Source organism: Sinocyclocheilus rhinocerous, unplaced genomic scaffold (genome assembly GCF_001515625.1).
Source record: "Sinocyclocheilus rhinocerous isolate Xijiao unplaced genomic scaffold, SAMN03320098_v1.1 scaffold1269, whole genome shotgun sequence".
Taxonomy (NCBI): Eukaryota; Metazoa; Chordata; class Actinopteri; order Cypriniformes; family Cyprinidae; genus Sinocyclocheilus; species Sinocyclocheilus rhinocerous.
The window spans coordinates 226,423-247,090 of NW_015664194.1; the positions used below are offsets into that span (position 1 = coordinate 226,423).

The 20,668-nt window shown below is 37.0% G+C and overlaps 2 protein-coding genes across 2 annotated transcripts in view; both read left to right on the plus strand.

Moving 5' to 3' along the window:
• Positions 1–20,668, plus strand: part of LOC107729894 (cyclin-dependent kinases regulatory subunit 1) — a 73,231-nt gene that overhangs the window by 41,997 nt on the left and 10,566 nt on the right. The window lies entirely within an intron of this gene.
• On the plus strand, positions 1,093–20,521 carry LOC107729877 (nuclear GTPase SLIP-GC-like). The gene is made up of 18 exons (XM_016540600.1): positions 1,093–1,139; positions 1,412–1,423; positions 1,667–1,792; positions 13,356–13,621; positions 13,746–13,961; positions 14,059–14,253; positions 14,382–14,560; positions 14,662–14,701; positions 14,925–15,011; positions 15,115–15,208; positions 15,342–15,478; positions 15,577–15,750; positions 15,827–15,984; positions 16,681–16,804; positions 17,043–17,151; positions 17,382–17,515; positions 18,834–18,918; positions 20,466–20,521. The coding sequence occupies exons 4-18, from the start codon at positions 13,358–13,360 to the stop codon at positions 20,519–20,521; spliced, it is 2,052 nt and encodes a 683-aa protein (XP_016396086.1). The 5' UTR covers positions 1,093–1,139; positions 1,412–1,423; positions 1,667–1,792; positions 13,356–13,357.

Here is a 20,668-nt window from a genome sequence, read left to right on the forward strand (position 1 = left end):
AGTAAGATGCATACCTGACTTTTAGAAAAATACATAGTATGAAGTGTGTGGACACACTTCATACTATGGGCTCATTCTGGCTGCAGAATCGCCCCGACCCTTTTGCTGCAATCCTTTAAATACAAAACCATATAATACATCCCCCAAATGGAGGCATGTACAAACAATTGGAATTTGCATTCCAATTTGCAGGTCCCAGACCTGGGTGGTTTACACCTCAATGGGAACAGAAGGTAATTTGCATGGAATGACACACGCCCTACAGTAATCAAAATATCTCTTAACTCTTAGGATCTGTATTATCTTTTAATCTACTTTTGTAAGATTGAGACCATTGTACCACTCACCCTGAGACTCAAATTTATACCAAAGATTCAAATGATACCAAACATGATTGTACATATTATTTGCATTCATGTATGTTTGTATTGTCTGTTTCTCAGGAGATCAAAGTATCTGAGGTTCTTTCATCCTTACATATTGACCCTCTAAATGTTATGAGGATGGGGATATTGTTAAGTGTATTAAGTTTATTTTTCAGTTGATGAAATATCTTTCCAAGATATTTCCAAGCAAGTTCTTTTCAACAGACAAAAACTCCATAAAACATTAAAGTTGTGAAAATTACATGATCCTGGATACAGTGCATGCCATTGTAAAGACTAACGCTTGTGTTTCCTGATTAAAATGCTTGCCAACAGTTGTCAATGTCAACAGTTTGTGTAGCATGCACACACACATCCTGTAAGATGGCATATGTACCACATCCTGTGTGAAAAATAGGAAGTGCATTGACGCATTTTAGATCTCAAGGTACAACTGACACCCAAGATTTTTGAGACACACATATGTAACCGGGTAAAAAGAAAAAGAGAAACTAAGTGTGAATGGTGTCAAAATGCTTGTTATGGGTATAAAATGTTTGTTCTAGTTATAAAATAATCGTATGTTTATTGTTAATGTGTATAATGCATCTTGGAAAAAGGGGAGACACCTGTGGCAGTGATGCAACACTATGGATGCCAACTGCCGTAAAACTCCAACGAAGAAGAAGAAGGGGAGACACCTACAGGCAAGGAGAGTGTGTAATGTGTGTTGTCGGACATCTTCTCAGTTCTCTCGAGCTGTTGAGAAAGATGGTAGGTGAAAATGTCTCTGGTCAATTGGTCAAAACAATGTTGGGATATTTGTTTTATTTTTGTATAAAGTTAATTGTATTTGTCTAGAAATGTGTTTAAGATCATTTTATTCTGTATTATAGTGTTAAAAAGGGTAAAGTGGTGTGTAGCAGAGTTTTATGTGCCTTACAGGGGGTTGCGTACACCACGTGCTAATGGCGTCTGCTCTGTTTTTTCTTTCATTTTGTATATTCGTTTGATTTATCTATATGTGTACTATTTTTTTTTGACAGTTTTGTGACCAGGTGAGCAGTATTGTATTGTCTGTTTAGTGCTTCCCATGTCTTTTCCAGGTATGATGTATAATTTTTTTTTCATGCAATTGCGTTCTCTGTGTATAAAAGAAAAAAGAGATTGAATCATACACATATGTAACAAAAAGTATTTATTGATTAAGTATTCAGTTCTCTCGAGCTGCTGAGAAGGTTGTTTTGTGATCGGGTGAGCAGTATTTATGGTTTGTTTGGTGCTTTCCATGTCTCTTCCAGATTTTCCCCAGCTCACAGTAAACGCTAACGTGAGTGTGCTCAACAAAACTGCTTTCGCATGGTCTTTATTGAGAGAATAGAACGCACGAACCGAGAGGGGTTACACATACACAGATGAATGATAGGGTAAGTTTATATTTAATTTTATATTCTGGTCCACGGAATTCCCAGTTTATATACTGGCATTGAGTGGTGTATTTACAATGCCAGGTCGTCATTGACTTACCTGGTTAAATAAAGGTTAATCATTTAGTTTGCTTGTCCATCTCCTGCAAGGAGTTGAGTGATAGAAAATAAGAAGTAGCTTGTGATCTAGATGGAGAATCCACCCAGAGGGGTAACGCAGCACACATGATTTCTGCTGATAATGTTCCAGAGCTGAGAGTTTTGGTGAAGTAACCCCAAAAATGTGAACATATACAGATAACATGCAAACAAGCTTCACTTAAAGGAACTGTTTATTCAAAAATGAATGAATTGGTGAAAAATTTGTTCACTCTAAGGCCATCCAAGGTGTAGAGGAGTTTGTTTCTGTCAGAATGATAGTCCAAACAGCTGATAAAAACATTACAATAATCCACTTGCCAATAATCCACAAGCTGCATGACTGCAATAAACAAATCTATCATTAAGTTTTTAATTTCAAGCAGCTGCTTCAGACTAAAATACAAGTCCTCTATCTGTAGTGTCGCTTTCTCCAATGGTTCTCCAACGGTTTGAAGTTAAAATGCCATAATGATGAATTTGTTCCCTATCTGTCGGACACTACGAGTTATGTCGTGAAGACATATGGGGATTCACTTGGGAGCCCCAATCATCTCTGACTTTAAGAGAAAACGCCAATGGAATTTGGCTAGTGGATCTTGCATACCTGAGCCACTCCCCGTGCATACAGGTATAAATAGGCGACAGGTGCCTCCACTCTTCAGATTTTTTGCTTCGGAGCCAAGTGGATGAATGTGTTGATCTCCACAAAGCCTTTCATCTTCTGTCTGGAAGCTGTTCTGGTTGGGCACTTCAAATGAAAGAGCAGATTTCCTAAAATACCACATCATGGAAGGCTTGCGTCCTTTTAAAGATGCCGTTCCATCCGTGTCCTCTTGGTTGTGGTCATTACCTGTCTTCTGAGGACGGACACCAGGGCTGTTTCTAGGCATAGGCGAGCTAGGCAGTCGCCTAGGGCGCCACCCTGTCCAAAGGGTGTGCGTTTTTTGCGCCAATACATTGTTAAAGGATCAGCGTGTCAATGTCATGTAATATTCCCATATAAACTTTAACATCCAATTAAAAAATATTTGTATATTAAAATTCGCTAATTCACGAGAATAGGGATTTCGCCTAGGGCGTCAAATTGGCTAGAAACGGCCCTGACGGACACGATCATTGTCTTCTGTGTCTAGGCATCCATCACGCTGAAGCTGTGTTCGTGGATGACTCATGTGCCTGTTGTGGGCGTATGAGCATGGCCTTGCTACTGTAAGGGGGGTTTCCCTACAGTGGTTCAGGCTGATTGCCGAATGACTAAAGAAACACTGTCAGCACGATGGTATAAAACGGTACATTTCTAGTGTACAGTTCTAGTGTACCACCCACTGCCACTTATACCAACGACGGAAATAAGCGCAGTTAGAATAGCTAAATATGTGGGAAAGCGTTGATATTAAGTGACTTTATTGTATTATAATAGGTAGCACTTCAAAGTTAATGTTGAATCAAGACTAGTTAGCTCATAATTTATAATTGAAATGGTTTAATAACAGTATTTTGTTATACACTTGAATTAAGTTACAAAATAGTAGGGGTGACCCCGAATAGATGCTTCGATGCTTCAATAGGAGGATCCTGATTCGACTACCAATTTCACAGTCGAATATTCGAGGGGTGTTATGATCATGCCATTTTGGCTATATGGGGGTGCTCAAATGTCTGATTTCACATAGAACTACTGGTTTTCCCTTCACCTGTGTTGTTATGATGGTTATCATCAGTATATGTATAAGGTACAAAACAAATTTTAGTAGCAGCTTGAAGCAGAAAAGGACTGTTGGATTTACCTTTTCTTTGTTTAGTTTTGTAAATTACAAATTTAAACTGTAAAATATACAGGTTGTTCTGTAAATGTGTTTACATTTGTTTACAGTTTATTTTTAGAGTTTTTTTTTCTTTAGTGTAGGTCTCCCAAACGGTAAGTTGAAAAAAGAATCCCTGCAGGATAACTGGATAAAATTGTATAAATATGAAATATAAATGATGTTCCATTTCTGATATAAAAAGCAGCATGTTAACAGTGGGATACATAAAGCTGGTTTAAAAATATATAGACTATGTGCTTAATCTGATTTTGAATTACATTTTTTCACCTCCAGGGCTCATCCATTCCACAATGGCCAGCCAAGGTATAAAATTTCTCAAATAAAAAATAGATCATTTTGTGTTTGCTTAAGAGTCAGTGTCTAAGAAAATATAATGAATGGAATGAATTCTCTGACAGGCACTAAAAGAAAGCGTTACCATAAATCGTCTGAGTCAAATACAGAGCCTCCACTGACAACAGGCAAGTAAAATCAGATTCTCTCTACCTTTAATCTGCCACTATTAGAGTAAATAATCACTTGGTAGCTTAAAGGTGGGGTAAGCGATTTCTGGTAGCCAATGTTGACATTTGAAAATATAATGAATGGAATGAATTCTCTGACAGGCACTAAAAGAAAGCGTTACCATAAATCGTCTGACTCAAATACAGAGCCTCCACTGACAACAGGCAAGTAAAATCAGATTCTCTCTACCTTCAATCTGCCACTATTAGAGTAAATAATCACTTGGTAGCTTAAAGGTGGGGTAAGCGATTTCTGGTAGCCAATGTTGACATTTGAAATCACCAAAACAAACACGCCCCTACCCCAAAAGTGTCTCGCCCCTATTTTGATAGCTCCACCCACACATACGTAGGCAACCCAGGCAACGGATTAGTTCTGTGAAACAAAGCAAAACTGCTGATGCGTTCCATTCATGACGTATTGACACAAATTTCAAATGATTTTCATCGGCTCGGCTAATGTCCGTCCCGTGTACTGAACACGCTCTCCTCCACATCCTGAGTAGTTACGCCCCTTACTGCTGATTGGCTACAAGTTTGCTTTGCTATTCGTCCCGAACCGGTTTTCTAAAGTGTTTTTGAAAAATCGCTTACCCCACCTTTAAGTGTACCTGAGAGAAGCATTAGTTATTATAACATACCGGCCTGATATGAAGGTAAAAGAGTAGCATAACTCGAGAGCTTGTTGATTTGAATTTGAGAACGTATTAATATCATATTTATATTCGTATTTGTACGTTGAAATTTACACCCACAGCTCTGATGTGAAAAGCTGAATATTTTGATTTTCACACAGACAATAATCAAAACACCCGTGTTTTGAATTTGAAGTTGCAGATTACTAGTTACAAATGTGTAAAATGATATTCACACAAACAAAATGACAGACACAAATGTATACGACATATTTATGTTTGCACTTTACTTCCGTTTCGTTGTACAACCACAAGTAAGCACTTACAACCTCTCAGATCTGGCAATACAACTTCAGATCTTAGCGCTTTACTTTATACATTACTGAGCTGGATGATGACATCACTGAATCAATAATGAACTGACTTTAATTGAAAATTGAGTGTTTACTATTGTCCTCTTGCGTTATCGGCACACTATTTTCCTGTTTAATTCTGTAAAGCTGCTTTGGCACAATCTATATTGTAAACTGACTTGACATTGTCACTGCACACAGCACTTTCTGTTTTGTTGCTGCTATGCACACTCTAAAAAATGCTGGGTTACTTTTTTTTTAACCCAAATGCTGGGTTCAGCCTGCTGGGTCATTTTATTGGGTTGTTATTATTTCCCCCCCCAGGTGCTGGGTAGTTTTTCTGCACTAAAAAAAAAAATGCTCGGTTATTTTTCTTTTTTTTTTAACACAAATGCTGGGTTCAGTTTGTTGGGTCATTTTACTGGGTTATTTGTAATATTTTTTTACCCAGGTGCTGGGTAGTTTTTGTAACTAAGCTGCTGAGTCATTTTTAATGGGTTATTAAATATTGGGTTATTTTTTTTTACCTAACCGCTGGGTTGAGCCTGTTTCTGATGAATCAACCCAGCTGCTGAGTTACAGTCAGGTCGCGCGCTGGCTTTTTGTGTCCTCTACGGGAGAGAGCAGTTCTCAGTGCCGCCATGCATTTCTTCAGCGAAATAAAGGTTTGTATACATTTTATTTCATTTATAAAGTCTTTACTGTGCTGTAAATTATATTATTTTATGCAACGCAACATACAGGGACAAAATGTCAGTCAGCTAAATAGAGAAGGCTAAATGTGTCAGCAGCGGTCGTTTCGCATGATGGAAACACCATTTTCCTTGCTTAACAAATTGATTTTATTCGTTATAATAGAGAATATAATTAAATTTGGTGTTAAAATATGTTCTCTAATCTCAGTACTGTTTGTTTATTGGCAGGTTATGTAGTCAGTCATGGCATCTTTCCGCTACGAGTGAAGTGCGTGGTCTGACGTTCGCGGTTTCCCCGGTGAACAGCAGCCCATCACTGGCTCAGATATTGCGGACACACCGGAATGAGAATTAGCACTATTTTGGGGAAAATGATTACAGAAAATGGTTGAATACACTTAAATTAAAATGCAATTTTTAAAAGTTGAATTTTTTATTTCTAAAAGGCTTGTTATCGAGTTTAAATGTATGTTGTAATATACTGTATTCACCCAAATTAATTAAATTTGTTATATTTTTGTCCATGGGTGTTTTTGCTTAATAATAAACGTTCATCTTTTGATTATTGCTGTTGCCTCTATAATTCTGTGTGTGATTTTTTTAAATTTCCAGCTCATTTTAATAAATATGAGGCCAAAGGCCAAATTCCCTTAATCTTTCAGGCATAAAAAGTACCCCATGCCCACAGTTAATTATACTGCTGGATCTTTAATGTTGTGGGGCTATTTTTTCTGCCAGAGATCCTGGACATCTTGTTTAGATACATGGCATCATGGTTTCTATCAAATACCAAGAGATAAAAAAATCTAAACCTGACTGCCTCTGTTAGAAATCTTATAATGGGTTATGCTTGGATCTTCCATCAGGACAATGATCCAAAACAAACATCAAAATAAACACAAAAATGTGTCACTGAGGACAAAATGAATCTTCTGCCATGGCCGTCCCAGTTCCCTGACCTGGAACCAATAGAAAATGAGCGGGGTGAATTGAAGAGGGGAAGCACCAACATGGAGCTGAGTTTCCAAACTCATCAGGCATTATAGGAGAGACTCAGAGCTGTTATCTTGGAAAAAGGACTTTGCAGTAATTGGGTGCCAATTATTGTGGCCAACGTGAGCTAGAGAAAAACATTTATTTCATAGTGAGATTTTCCTCCCACTTTCCATTGTTTTACTTCAATGAAAGGATGGAATTTTGTGAATTTTTTGAATGAAAGATCAAAAGGATTAACTATGCAGATTTATTTCCACAGTTGCCTTTGCTCATATTTATCAAGGGTGCCAGTAGTTGTGGAGGGCACTGTAGGTGACAAGGTCTTCACAGGGGATTTGTCTCTAGGAATCATCTAGTTCACATGGTCATCTAGTTGACAACAGTGTGTCTGCCTCCCAAACAATGTTAGGTAGATTGTTCCAGAGTTTGGGCGCGAAATAAAAAAAGGATCTAACACCGCAGTTGATTTTGATATTCTAGGTATTACCAAATGGCCAGAGTTTTGAGATCGCAAGGACTATAATGCGATAAGAGCTCTCTTAAGTACTGAGAAGCTAAACCGTTCAGGGCTTTATGAGTAATTAGCACGATTTTTAAATCTATACACTGTTTAATAGGGAGCCAGTGCAGTGTTGACAGAACCCAGGCAAATATGGTCATAGTTCCTTTTTCTAATGAGAACTCTAGCTGCTGCATTTTATATCATCAGCATAACAGTGAAAGATAACACCATGTTTCCTGATGATATCTCCCGAGGGTAAAATGTAAAGTTTAAAAAGCAACGGTCCTAGTACTGACCCTTGTGGTACTCATTACTGCTCTTGTGATCAATATGATACCTCATCATTCACTGCTATGAATTGATGACGGTCAGATACGTATGATTTGAATCATGCCAATGCACTTCCACTATTGCCAACATAATTTTCTAGTCTATTCAAAAGAATGCTGTGGTCGATAGTGTCGAATGCAGCGCTATGATCCAGTAGCACTAACAGAGAGATACAACCACGATCGGATGATAAGAGCAGGTCATTTGTAACTCTGATGAGAGCAGTCTCAGTACTATGATATGGTCTATATCCTGGCTGGAAATCCTAACAGATACCATTTTTTCTCTTAGAAGGATCATAGTTGTGAGGATACTACCTTTTCTAGTATCCTTGACAGAAAAGGGAGTTTTGAGTCTTTAATTAGATTTAGTATTTGTAAGGCTTTTCTGTAGGAGTAAGTACTTTCCCTCGATGCAATACAAAATACCACTAGTTTTGTTTTCTTCCAGTTGCGCTCCATTCTCCAGGCTGCTCTCTTTAACCCTCTGGGGTTTGAGGGGATTTTGGGGCTCTGAAGTTTTGACATGACCTGACATTTGTGCTTTTTTTCAGTATCTTAAAAACATATTAATGGCTAAAGTCTGATTACACTGTAAGCAGCACAAACTGGGCTACAATAATGTGTGAGCAACATAAATGTACATGTTTGTGTTTTTGAGAAAACAACATTTATGCGTGGTTAGTGAAAAACTAAGTCACTGAAATAAGACCATAAAACACATACAGAACATTTGTTCACAAGACTTTTAAGAACTGGATGTGGTAGACTAGAGTTTTTGATGAAAATAATGTGAAAATCATCCCGCTCATTCATTCACAGAAAACAATATATTGATTTTACTTTTGTAAAGCCAGAGACACACTGCACGATTTTCGGCTGTCCCAGACAAAAGACTGGCATTGTGAAACAATCTTGGTGATTTCTGATTCGCCATGATTGTTTCATGGTGCCAATCTTTCGTCTGGGACAGCCGAAAATCGTGCAGTGTGTCTTGGGCTTAAGACATGCTTTGTGTTAGAAAGGCGGTATGTGAGGGAGTGACAATGGCCATGAATATTTAGTGTTTCACACCTGAGAGACAAAGGGCCTCCCATAATGAGCCATCAGTCAGTAATGTGTCTGTGAGACAGGTAACATAATGTGAGAAGAGTAAAATATAAATGGGGGTTTTGATTATTTGTATTTTATTTACAACACAGTATAATCAAAATGTAGGTCTAACACAGTGAAGGTCATGGACACATGATTAAACATACTGATCTAAACACTGAGAATTGAACAGTAACACACCTTTGTGCCAAACATTCTTAGACTCACTGTGTAAACAGTGTAAACACTCATACCACTTTTAAATCTTGTGGTTTATATTTTATAGAACATTAAAAAACATCCTGGCGTTGTGAGACATTTAAATGCAATGAAATTACATATTTCAAACAACACAATAACAACAGATGCAAGTAATCTTACTCATCAGAATGATCTCCTCCACTGGATCAAGCTGTGTGTTGCATTGCGTTCTCTCTCTTCTTCTGAGGTAAATTCTGGGTTATTCCTCTCAGCGCATCATCTTCCAGAAACGAAAAGTAGATGTAGAAAACTTGATGAATGTTCACGTTTGTTTACGGAGGTGATGTGGGTGTTTACATGTCCACGCATCTCACATGGATATTTAAAATTGGAAAAGTGGAGCCACTTGTGGGCATGTTCACATTAGAGATAATAAGTTTAGACAGGAAAAACTGGAGCTTCCGTTGGTTTCATATGGACTACTTTATCAGAGAATATGTTTTCGACGTGACTTACTTAATTTAAAAGTAGACATTTCAAGCTTTCTATACATATATTTCTTATGTCTGTGAGGCAAGGATTCGCTGCGATTGAGGTTGTTTTATTTACGTGTCTGTGAAGAGAGGTGACAGAGACCGAGACGGCAGAGAGCACACTCTGTTTATTTTCTATAATTTACAAAAGCACATTGTTTTGTTGTTATTATGACTATACACAAATAAAAGTAGACCCTTTGCAGTTTCAAACAATACCTTATTCTTATCTGTATGATCAAAAATGACAAGGCGTTTTTAGCTCTTTTCGCGGTCATCAAGAAAAAACTAGACAGACCGCACCGGTGCGGTCTTCGGCCCCAGAGGGTTAAGGCTCGAGTGTGCTCATTATACCATGGTTTCGGACTATTTTCCTTAATCTTACTTAAGCGTAAAGGAGCAACCTAAAGGAGCAATCTAAAGTGCTAGTAAAGAGAAAGTCCAGTTTCTAGTTTTTCTGAGCTATTGGATATGCTGAGGATTTGAGACAAGTCAGGAAGATTATGTACAAAGCAGTCTTTTGTGGTAGAAGTGATGGTTATACCATATTTGTATCAAGGAGTTGAATTTGCAGCTTTAGCTGTATGGAGTATTCACAAGACTAGAAAATGATTTGAGATATCACCACTCTGCTGCAGAATTCCAATGTCATTAACATCAATTCCATGTGACAGTATTAAATCTAGAGTTTGGTTACGAAAATGAGTACATCCTGACACGTGTCGTCAAACCCCAATATAGAGGTTAGAATGTCTATAAATGCTGATCCCAGAGCATCTTTTTCAAAATCTACATAAATATTAATGTCGCCAAAAATTAAGACTTTATCTGCAGCCAGCACTAGCTCAGATAGAAAATCTGCAAAATTCTTTAATTGGTGCCCTGGTGGCCTGTATACAGTATCCAGTACAAACGTCACAGGGGATTTATCATTAACACTTAACATTACTCAAGATAATGTTGTATGAAGCAACATTACTTCAAATTAGTGCTGTCAAACAATTAATCGCGATTAATCACATCCAAAATAAAAGTTTTTGTTTACACGATATATGTGTGTGTACTGTGTATATTTATTTAGTATATATAAAGACACACACATGCAGTATATATTTTGAAAATATTTACATGCATTTATTTGTTTATATTTATATTCATATAATTTATATTATATATACTGTACATACATTTAATATATAAATATAAAATATTTTTCTTAAATATATACATGCATGTGTGTGCATATTTATATATACATAATAAATATACACAGTACACACACATATATAATGTAAACAAAACTTTTTATTTTGGATGCGATTAATCGCGATTTATCGTTTGACAGCACTACTTAAAATGAATTATACTTGAAACCTGACCTCTGAGAAATACTGAAAATATTACTTTAAATTGTAGCAACACCTCCCCCTTTAACTTTTGGATCTGGCTCATGTTTATAACAGTAATCTTGGTGGGTAGACTTGTTTAAAGTAATGTAATCATCTGGTTTTAGCCAGGTTTCTGTCAAACAGAGCACATCCAGGTTATGATCAGTGATCAAATCATTTACAAAAAGCGCTTTTGTAGAAAGGGATCTAATATTCATTAAGCCAAGCTTTATCATTTGTTTATCAGTATAATATCTGTTTTTTTATTTGTTGAACATCAATTAAATTGTTACTCTTAAACTGGTTTGGACGTTTTTTGAATTTGTGGTATGATATTAGTACACTAGTCTGTGTAGTATGATATCTAGGTGAAAGAGTCTCTATGTGCTGAGAATTTACTGACTTATCTGACGTGATGCAGCTAGTAGACGGTCAGTTTAGCCAGAATGTCTGCTTCCTGACCTGGGCCCCAGTTAGGCAAGTACAAACTGCCATATTTCTAGAGAGAAGAGAAGCACCACCCCTGGAGGGATGAAGACCATCTCTTTTAAACAGGTCAGGTTTGCCCCAAAAACTTGTCCAATTGTCTGCTCCTGTGGCAGGTTCAAATTCCACAGTTGGCGAAGGAAGTGCAACCTAGGCTGCGCCTTTTTAGCAATGGAGTCTATGTGAGTGTCCCACTTGATGTCCTGAGAGATGGTGATGCCCAGGATCCACTGTTTTGAGTGTGTTCCGCTCCTGGTTGTTGTGACTGCACTAGACAACAAGCTCTTTAACCTCCTGTCTGTAAGCAGACTCGTCTCCGTTGTGTATGAGGCAGATGATGGTAGTGTCACCTGCAAATTTCAGGAGCTTAACCAAAGGGGTCTTTTGCAAAGCATTCGTTCGTATACAGGGAGAAGAGCAGTGGGGAGAGCACACATCCCTGAAGGGCACCAGTGCTGATCATGACAGTCTTGGATGTGAGTTTCCTAAGGAAGGTTTCCTAAGCTTCACTAGCTGCTGCTTGTCTGTCAGGAAGCTGGTGAGCCACTGAAAGATTGGGGTGGGCACAGAGAGCTGGGTCAATTTGTCTGAGAAAAGGTCAGGCATGATGGTATTGAAGGCCGAACTGAAGTCTACAAACAAGCAACAACAGTTTGCTATGTATCTCATCACCACGGTAAGCAGGGAGGGGACCAGAGCATATTATTGTGTCTGACATCGTACTTGCAATTGACTGACGAAGTTGAACATCATTAGTGGCGTTGTGAATAACAATCTTACTGAATTTACTTTTAGCATTAGCCAGCACTTTTAAATTTGCCAAGATGTCAGGCACATGTCAGTAAACATTGGACTATGGTGGCTGGTGTCTCTATTTTCACGTTCCATACAATAAAATCACCAATAACTAGGGCACTTTCATCACGTTTCTCAGTGGGTGTGTCATTGAGTGGGGATAACCTGTTTAATGTTTTGATCGGAACAGAAGAGCGGTGTTTTGTCCCACGACTATGCCGCCTCACAGTCACCCAGTCACCCTGCTGTGGGGTCTCTGCAACTAGAACCAAACAATGAACAGGACTCGTTAAGCTAGTCGCATCCAAAGCTGTATCTAAGGCCCTCACATTCTTACTATCCTCAGTTAAAGTTTGGATGCATGTCTCTGGTTCTACCAGAAAGATTCGGGAGGCAAGAGAACATCTGAATAAGATTTATTTAACAAGTAGTATTCAAATTGTTAGATGATAAGAAATAATTCTTTGGCGTAGGCCCCGTCCATAGTTAGAATCCAGAGAGATGTGGATGCTTGCAGTTCCTGCCTGAAGATGAAGGCAGGGACGGAGCCTATCCCCTGATGTATGGACAGGGACTGACCTGGTGGTGGTGGGGAGGATGGGGTTGAACAGCGGCAGCAGTATGTGCTAACACAGTAATGAGTGAGAACAGAACTAATATACTCCAGGTGTCAAGTGATGATTGGCTAGATCTAGGAGTAATTAATGACGTCACATTAGAGTCTTCCTGGTTGAACTTGCGCTAGAGTACTCATTTCTGAAATCGTCTCTGTCAGCTTAACTATTTTCCTGCATTTATCACATGTTGCTGCTGACAGAGAAAGCTACACTATACATGTGACAAGCAGCGCAAGTAACAATAACAGGAGAATCCATTACTCACCGTGATTGTTGAATGATTCCAACTTACCAGTTCTTACCAGTTGTACAGTTGTTTGATGAAATCGTGAAAGAAAAACAAGATTCCAACAGAAAAACAAAGCTACACACACACACACACACACACACACACACACACACACACACGCACACACACACACGCACACAGACATTCACCCCTATTGTAATTCTTTTCTTTGTTGCACACAGATATGATCACGGAGAATGCAAGGCAAATTCTGAAAAGAGTCACTAAAAATTCAGATCAAATGGATAAAGGCAGCAGGAAGAAGGAAACCATAGGGATTTTTGGAAAATCAGGAGATGGAAAAAGCGCCCTATTAAGTGCAGTCTTGGGGAAACAGGATCTCCTACCGTCTGATTGTCTTAGTGCTTGTACAGCTGTTGTTACTCAGGTGGAAGCCAATCTTACGGACTCCAACTACATAGCAGAGATTGAATTAATCTCTAAAGAGGTTTCCTCATTTATCTTACCATGCCTTTAATGAGAATTCTTTATAAATATGTAAATAAATCAGACTGGCTGGAACAGAACTAAGCCTTAATTTCCTCTATACTTTGTGCTGTGTACCTCTGCAGGAGTGGGAGAAAGAACTCAAAAAACTTTTCAGAGATATAAAAGATGAAGATGAGGACGATGATGATGACTTGAAGGAGGTTGCTACAGAAAAGATCACTATGCTATATGGAGCTGATGCAGACCATAAAACATTAGAAGAGCTCCAGAATGATGAAAAATTTGCTGAGATTGAAAACTTTTTGTCTGTCAGTAAGAAAATAATCTCAAACAGTAATGTAAGTGTTAGGACACCGATTAATATTTAACATATTATATGTATTTGTTAATTTGCTTTTCAGCAAAGTAAAACAAAGCAATTTATCATCTCAACAGGCCTATGAATTTACCAACAATGTTGCAAATTACATACAACACAGTGAGTCAAGTCCTGGTGACTGGTTCTGGCCGCTTGTGAAAACTGTGACAATCAAGATTCCAGACTGTCATGAACTCCTGGAGCACATTGTGCTTCTTGATATTCCTGGGAGTGGAGACTGCAGTAGGACTAGAGATGACCTGTGGAAATCTGTAAATATATTATTACACTCTTTTAAAAGGAGTCTTTTGCCAAATACATTGTACAACCACACAATAAATCTATTGTGTCACTATGAACCCTAACTAAGTCCCCTAACTCACTATTTCAATTCCTGTAGAAACTGAGAGAGTGCTCTTCTGTGTGGATTGTAAGTAATATCAATCGAGCAATCACTGACAGAGACCCCTGGGGGATATTAAAGCACTGCATTGAAGAACTGGGACCAGGAGGAAAATGCAAAAGCATCAACTTCATCTGTACAAAGACTGATGACTTCAATCCAAAAGAGTATATGAGGTATTTTGTGAATATTATGTATAGGAAATGAAGGGCTTAGAAGTGTAATTCTAGTACATGCAACACTTCACAACTTATTATTATTATTATTATTATTTTAGATCTGCACGGCTTCCAAGAGACCAAATCTCAGAAGACAAGGTTTGTAAAATGTAGAAGGACTGTACTAGCACTTTTTCTGTTGTATGGACTCTTTGTTTTCATGAACCTGTACGTAATTTAGCTGTCAGTTTCCCCTGTAAGTTTGTACTGTTGATTCTGAGTAAATTTGCTGGTTTTACTTATGTCATGTTTTACTTATTACATATGTGTGTGTGTGTGTGTGTGTGTGTGCCTTTGTCTGTTGTTTTTCTTCTTTCTTTAGGATCAGGAAAAAGCATACATACTTCATAGAAATGAACATGCCAAGACAAGGGTAAAAAAAAAGTTTGAAAAGTCTGGAATTAAAAAGGTATTAATTCTTATCTTTTTTTTGTTACAATTACTTTTTAAAAACTATTGATATGTGGTTTTCTTCTCATTTTTATTATTATTACTTTACTTTTTCTTTTTAGAAAATATTCAACACTGACAATCAGTTTCAAGTTTTTACTGTAAGTTCCAAAGCATTCTTTGACCACAATTTAAATCTGAAATCAAGTGAAACAGGTAAACTATCCTCTGTCTATTTCTTTAATTTGAGAACTTAATGACAAAAAAAAAAAAATGTTTTATAAATATTTTATAAAGCGAGATAAAGCACTGACCAAATGAGTCCAAATAACATTGTGTCTATCTGTAGAAATCCCAAATCTGCAGGATGATCTAAGGAATCTTAACAAGAGCATTAATCGAGAACTGACCAGAGATTATGTCAATAAAGCAAAGGGAGTTTTGTCCTTGATCCAAAGTGGCCAGCTGGATACGGACAAGAAAATGGTACAAAATCAGAATTAGAATTAGGATTAGAGTGTCTTCAGAATGCTGCCATTGTGTTTTATTATTTAATTCACTGCTGTTGTATGGATGTGTTTTAGATTGAAATGAAAGTCAACATCCGCAACGAATTTGAGAAGAACCTAATGAAGGCACTAATTGAACTGGACAAATATTTTGACAGCATTTATAAAGATCTGGAGCGGCGTCTCTCAAATGGAGTGGAAGAATCAGTGCAATCATGTGTAGCTTCCACAAAAAAATTTATAGCACCTGTGAGTGTGATTCAAATGTTTTGCATAATCACCATTTTCTTGTCCTTTTAACACTTTTTTTTTTTTTTTTACTCAGAAAAAAGATGGAAGGGGGTTCCATAAAATCCTTGGTGCTTTGTGCAGGAACTACGGATGCTATTGGTCAAAAAATTGGAATGTAATTCTAGACCTAAACAAGTCATTAGCCGAACATTTGCACAAATACGTTGAGGAATATTTCTGTCAGATTTTTCTGTAAGTTCTGTTTTATCAATCCATTTCTAGCCCCCTTTGTGTAGTTTAGAATAAAAGGCAATAAACTATTTACAATGGTTGTTGTTGATTTTTAGGGCATTAACTTAATTAAATTAATTTTTTTAATGCTTAAGTACTTTTAATTAACATTGTTGTTAATTATATTATTAGCATTTTGTTTACAAAATATAAACATTGTATTGGAGCACAAACTTGAGCAGAGCTTGTAAATGTGGACCAACTGTAGATTGCAGTAAACCAGCAAATGAGAGAGATGCCCAGGAAAATTCCGATTGGGTTTAGATTAATTTGAGGCCAAATGTTTTGTCAAGGGAATAACAAGGGAATGACATCTTTATGTTGGTCACACATGACACCCATGCAGGACCCAAAATATTAGTGAGTTATGATGAGTACTGGTCTTTCTTCTGGGTCATTTAGACAAGCCTAGGAAAATTAAATGATTTGCTCACCTCCCAAGTCCCTTCTGGTCTGAATCTTTAGTTAATTTTTCATGACAGCCACATAAGGTAAACTATAGAAAAATAAAGCAAACTTAGTTTTTTGGGGGGAATTTAGCCTTTCTCATCACTATTTCCTTTCAGTAATTCTCAGATTATATATCAAGAATTACAAATATATTCTGTAAAATGTTTTTAAAATAAATGGACTCTAAATGTTTTTTTTTGGCTCTAGTGCAACTGAAAAAACAGGAAAGTCAATGCAGGAACAGATTGATAAGTTCAGTATCATCCAGAGTGACTCTGCTTACCCCAGCTCTGACATACTACATCACATTCAGGACTTCATCAAAACAGAGGTGAGTTCAGTTGTCTTCTTGGGGACACTAATGGGTCATACTCTGGCCCTGATCCTCTATGTCTGCCTTCTGTTGAAGTCTGTATGAATCTACATTCCTTATAATTAAGCAGGCTTCTTTTATACACCAGTAAGCACTGAAATACACCAAAACAAACCTTTAATGTAAGACTGAAGTAAGCAGGCGCTTAGTGTTTCAAGACTTTTCTGACTTTTTTTGTGTTTTCCCCTTTTGAAAGGAAACCAAACTAAAGGCAGCACTCAACAGAGACATTGTTGAGATGAAGAAGGATATCTACTCATCAATACAAATAACAATTGAGAACGAAATGAGTTCTTGCTATCATCGTAAGCTAGCATTAAGAGTTACAATTAATCCAAAACTATTTTCATGTAAATTGTAGCTACTTTTTATTTGGTGCATAAAAGAAAACAGCTTTCATTAATAAAAAGGTCACCCAGCATGTCACAAAATACAATTAACTCATGAAAAGCATATCCAAGAAATTTTTTATTTCCTTGTTCTGGTGTGTCTATATGAAAGAAAATGAATGAATACAGAGTGTTGTTTATTTTAGAAGCTGCAGCTTTGACAGGAACAGGATCCATGAAGAAACGGCAAGACCTGTTAATAACCACAGTCGATGAGATAAAACAAGACATGTTCAACAAAGCAAAAATGGAAGTGCTAAAAAGGTTTAAAAACTTAAAGGTACTAATCTCATATTCATTAAAGGGGTCATATGATGCTTTTTTCAAAGTTTGTTATTTTGTGTATTGGGTATAATAGAATATGTTAGCCTGCTTTAATGTTCAAAAAACACCTTATTTTTCAAGTACTGTTCATTATTGTAGATCCTCTATGCCCCGTCTTCCTAAAACACACCGATTTATACAAAGCCCCTCCTTCCGAAAAGCCCAGTGTGCTCTGAATGGCCAGCTGAGCCAGTGCGTTGTGATTGGCCAAACATCTCAAACGTGTGTCAGGAATGTAACGTCCCTTACCATAATCGTGAGCTTCAGCTTCCAAAGCAATTATAAAGACAGTAAATAATGTCATCAGTTTTACCATATCAGTTTGAGCCAGAGTCAGATTCTGAAAATGCATTTGACCAAGCCGATCGATCTGAAACAACTTTGCAAGCGTGGCTTGAGCCGAATGTATCAGAGTGATAACTTAAACCTGCATGTGACGCCGCCGGTGTAAAAGGGCATCCAGTGTGAAACAGAACACGTAGTGCATCTATGTTTCTTGTCATTTCGCCTCCAGTTATAAGCGGAGAACAGAGGATACTATGTTTGTAAACATAAATCAATTTCTGCACTTGTGATCGTAAGAACAACAAACAATATGCTTTACTCTACAGTTCACCAAACTCCTCATTTGAACAGTCAATAGCAAATATTAAAACATACCCACTGGCTCCAAACTCCATATTGTCCTAGCAAAGTTGGCATTGCCTCATTTTTTAGAAACAGCCTTTATGCACAGCCAGCCTTGTACTCTCTCAGGTTCTGGAAACTGTCCTCTGTAAAATGCATTGCACTCTCGAACTGGTTGTACTGTTCTGGAACAGTGTTGTAAATAAATCTCAACCACTGATTCCTAATTGCATCCACTTTCAGAAGGCCAAATAAAGTGCTTTTGCTTTCGTGTAGAAACACACAGCGTCTCCACAACATGGTGGCAACAACACTACTGCCATACCTTGCGTATATATTTGCGTATACTGCCGTACTTTGCGTATACATTTTGGAGGCATTATGCAAATATTTCCACATAGTGACGTAGATATGTCAGGGAGAGTTGGATCAGGGTGTTTTCAGCAAGTTTCGGTCAGCCCTCTCTTTTAGATAGAAAAAAAAATTTGAGCTTTGTTACTTTGCAGATCTTATACATGCACAAACCGCTACATAACACATTAAAGAAAAAGGAAATTATGAAAATGCATCATATGACCTAAGATGATCATGTATTCAGTTGTACAGTGGCTAAAGACAAATGGACTCTTCTCTTATGCTTTGTAAAGCTGGACATAAAGAGTGTTCTTGAAAATGAACTACAGGAAGCAATAAAACGCTCAGAAACACAAACCAGTAAACAGACACAGCTGGGTAAGAATGTCATCCTACTACACCACAGAAACAAGAGTTCAAACAAACAATCTTTTGCAATGTGAAGTATTTGAACTTATCTGAACTTATTTACTTGTTTTATTTTAGGGTTGCATGATACACAAACTGTATACTAATTAGTTGATTTTATTATAACTGTTTTACAGCAAGAGATGGACGTCAATAACGTAGCTGTTTAATTTTCAAGAACCTTAATATATTTGATTCATTTACTGTATAGACTGGAATGTAATTGCAAAGGTCTTTCTGAAACATGTCATGCAGTAGTGACAGTCAAGACAGGCTCTCGAGATATTTCTAATTTCTAAATGTATTACAGTGTTAGAAAAGCTTTAAGTATTAAAGTCAGAATGAAAATAAATTATTTTCTTCCTTATTTTGACATATATCTGAGTGAAATTACTTCTCAAACAAGAAAAATTGGACAGAGCTCGATTTTCAAGCGAGAATTGAGTGGAATGTATGAAGTGTATACAGTTTGCTAATTGCTGCGATTGTTTCATGTGAGTGACAAGTTTTAGTGGTGAGAGATTGAAATGATAAAACGAAACATTACTTAGCATGTGATATTTATTGTTTGCCATTGGACACAACATTTGTTTTTTAGGCCTATATGCTGACTGGCAATAGAACCATAAATAGAACAAAATAAATTCACAAATCCTCAGTAAAATCCAAATCTTCAGAATCTATAAGATTGCACAGAACAGACCCCAATTTGAGTCTTTATTCAGTTTTCTTCATCTCCATCCTCAGCAGTTACCATAAACATCAAATCCCACGCTCATTACATATTCAAAAACTGGTGCCTCAAGAAGCTTTAGGGCAGGTTTCATGGCAGTTATATCCTCCTGAGAACCAGAAAAAAAAAAGCTTTGTGAATTTAATATTTTTTCATGTCATTACATTGTTTACAGCATAAGAAGAAAATGGAAGAACACCAGGACTCACTTTTTCTAAAAAACAAAATGACATGAATAGACATGAAAAGGCGAAAACAATGGGATTTAAAAAAAAAATCACCAATAAATTTTTAGGTTTCAGGATTTTCTTTATACCAAACTTTGTTATAAAATATATAACAAAATGATTTGATATACCATTTTACATTATGCAATATGTGTGTAAAATTTCCATAAACTGGTTTTCCCATTAAACACAATGTTATCTAAACACTAGCTAATTTGCATATTAATGTGCTGTTGGGACAGCATGTTGAAAAAAGAAGTGTAATAATGGGAGTAATAATTGGCCAGATTTTCATAATAACAGTGGCTAAAGACAAATGGACTCTTCTCTTATGCTTTGTAAAGCTGGACATAAAGAGTGTTCTTGCTTGAAAATGACAGGAAGCAATAAAACGCTCAGAAACACAAACCAGTAAACAGACACAGCTGGGTAAGAATGTCATCCTACTACACCACAGAAACAAGAGTTCAAACAAACAATCTTTTGCAATGTGAAGTATGACTAATTAATCTCGGTTGTTGCCGCATGTCATATATCTTTTTACATTTCTTTTCTAGATGTCTCCAGAGAGATCGAAGAGCTGGAGAGACTTCTAGAGCTACTATCTGACTGATGGTCATCAAGCAATAAGAAGCTCAAGAGAAACAGCATAAATCACAAAAGAAACATAACAATTTTGCAACAAGTAACACATTTTCAGCCAATGTTTTCTTTGGTTTTACAACAAATATTTTTTTGTACTTAAACGTATTTGTGTTGT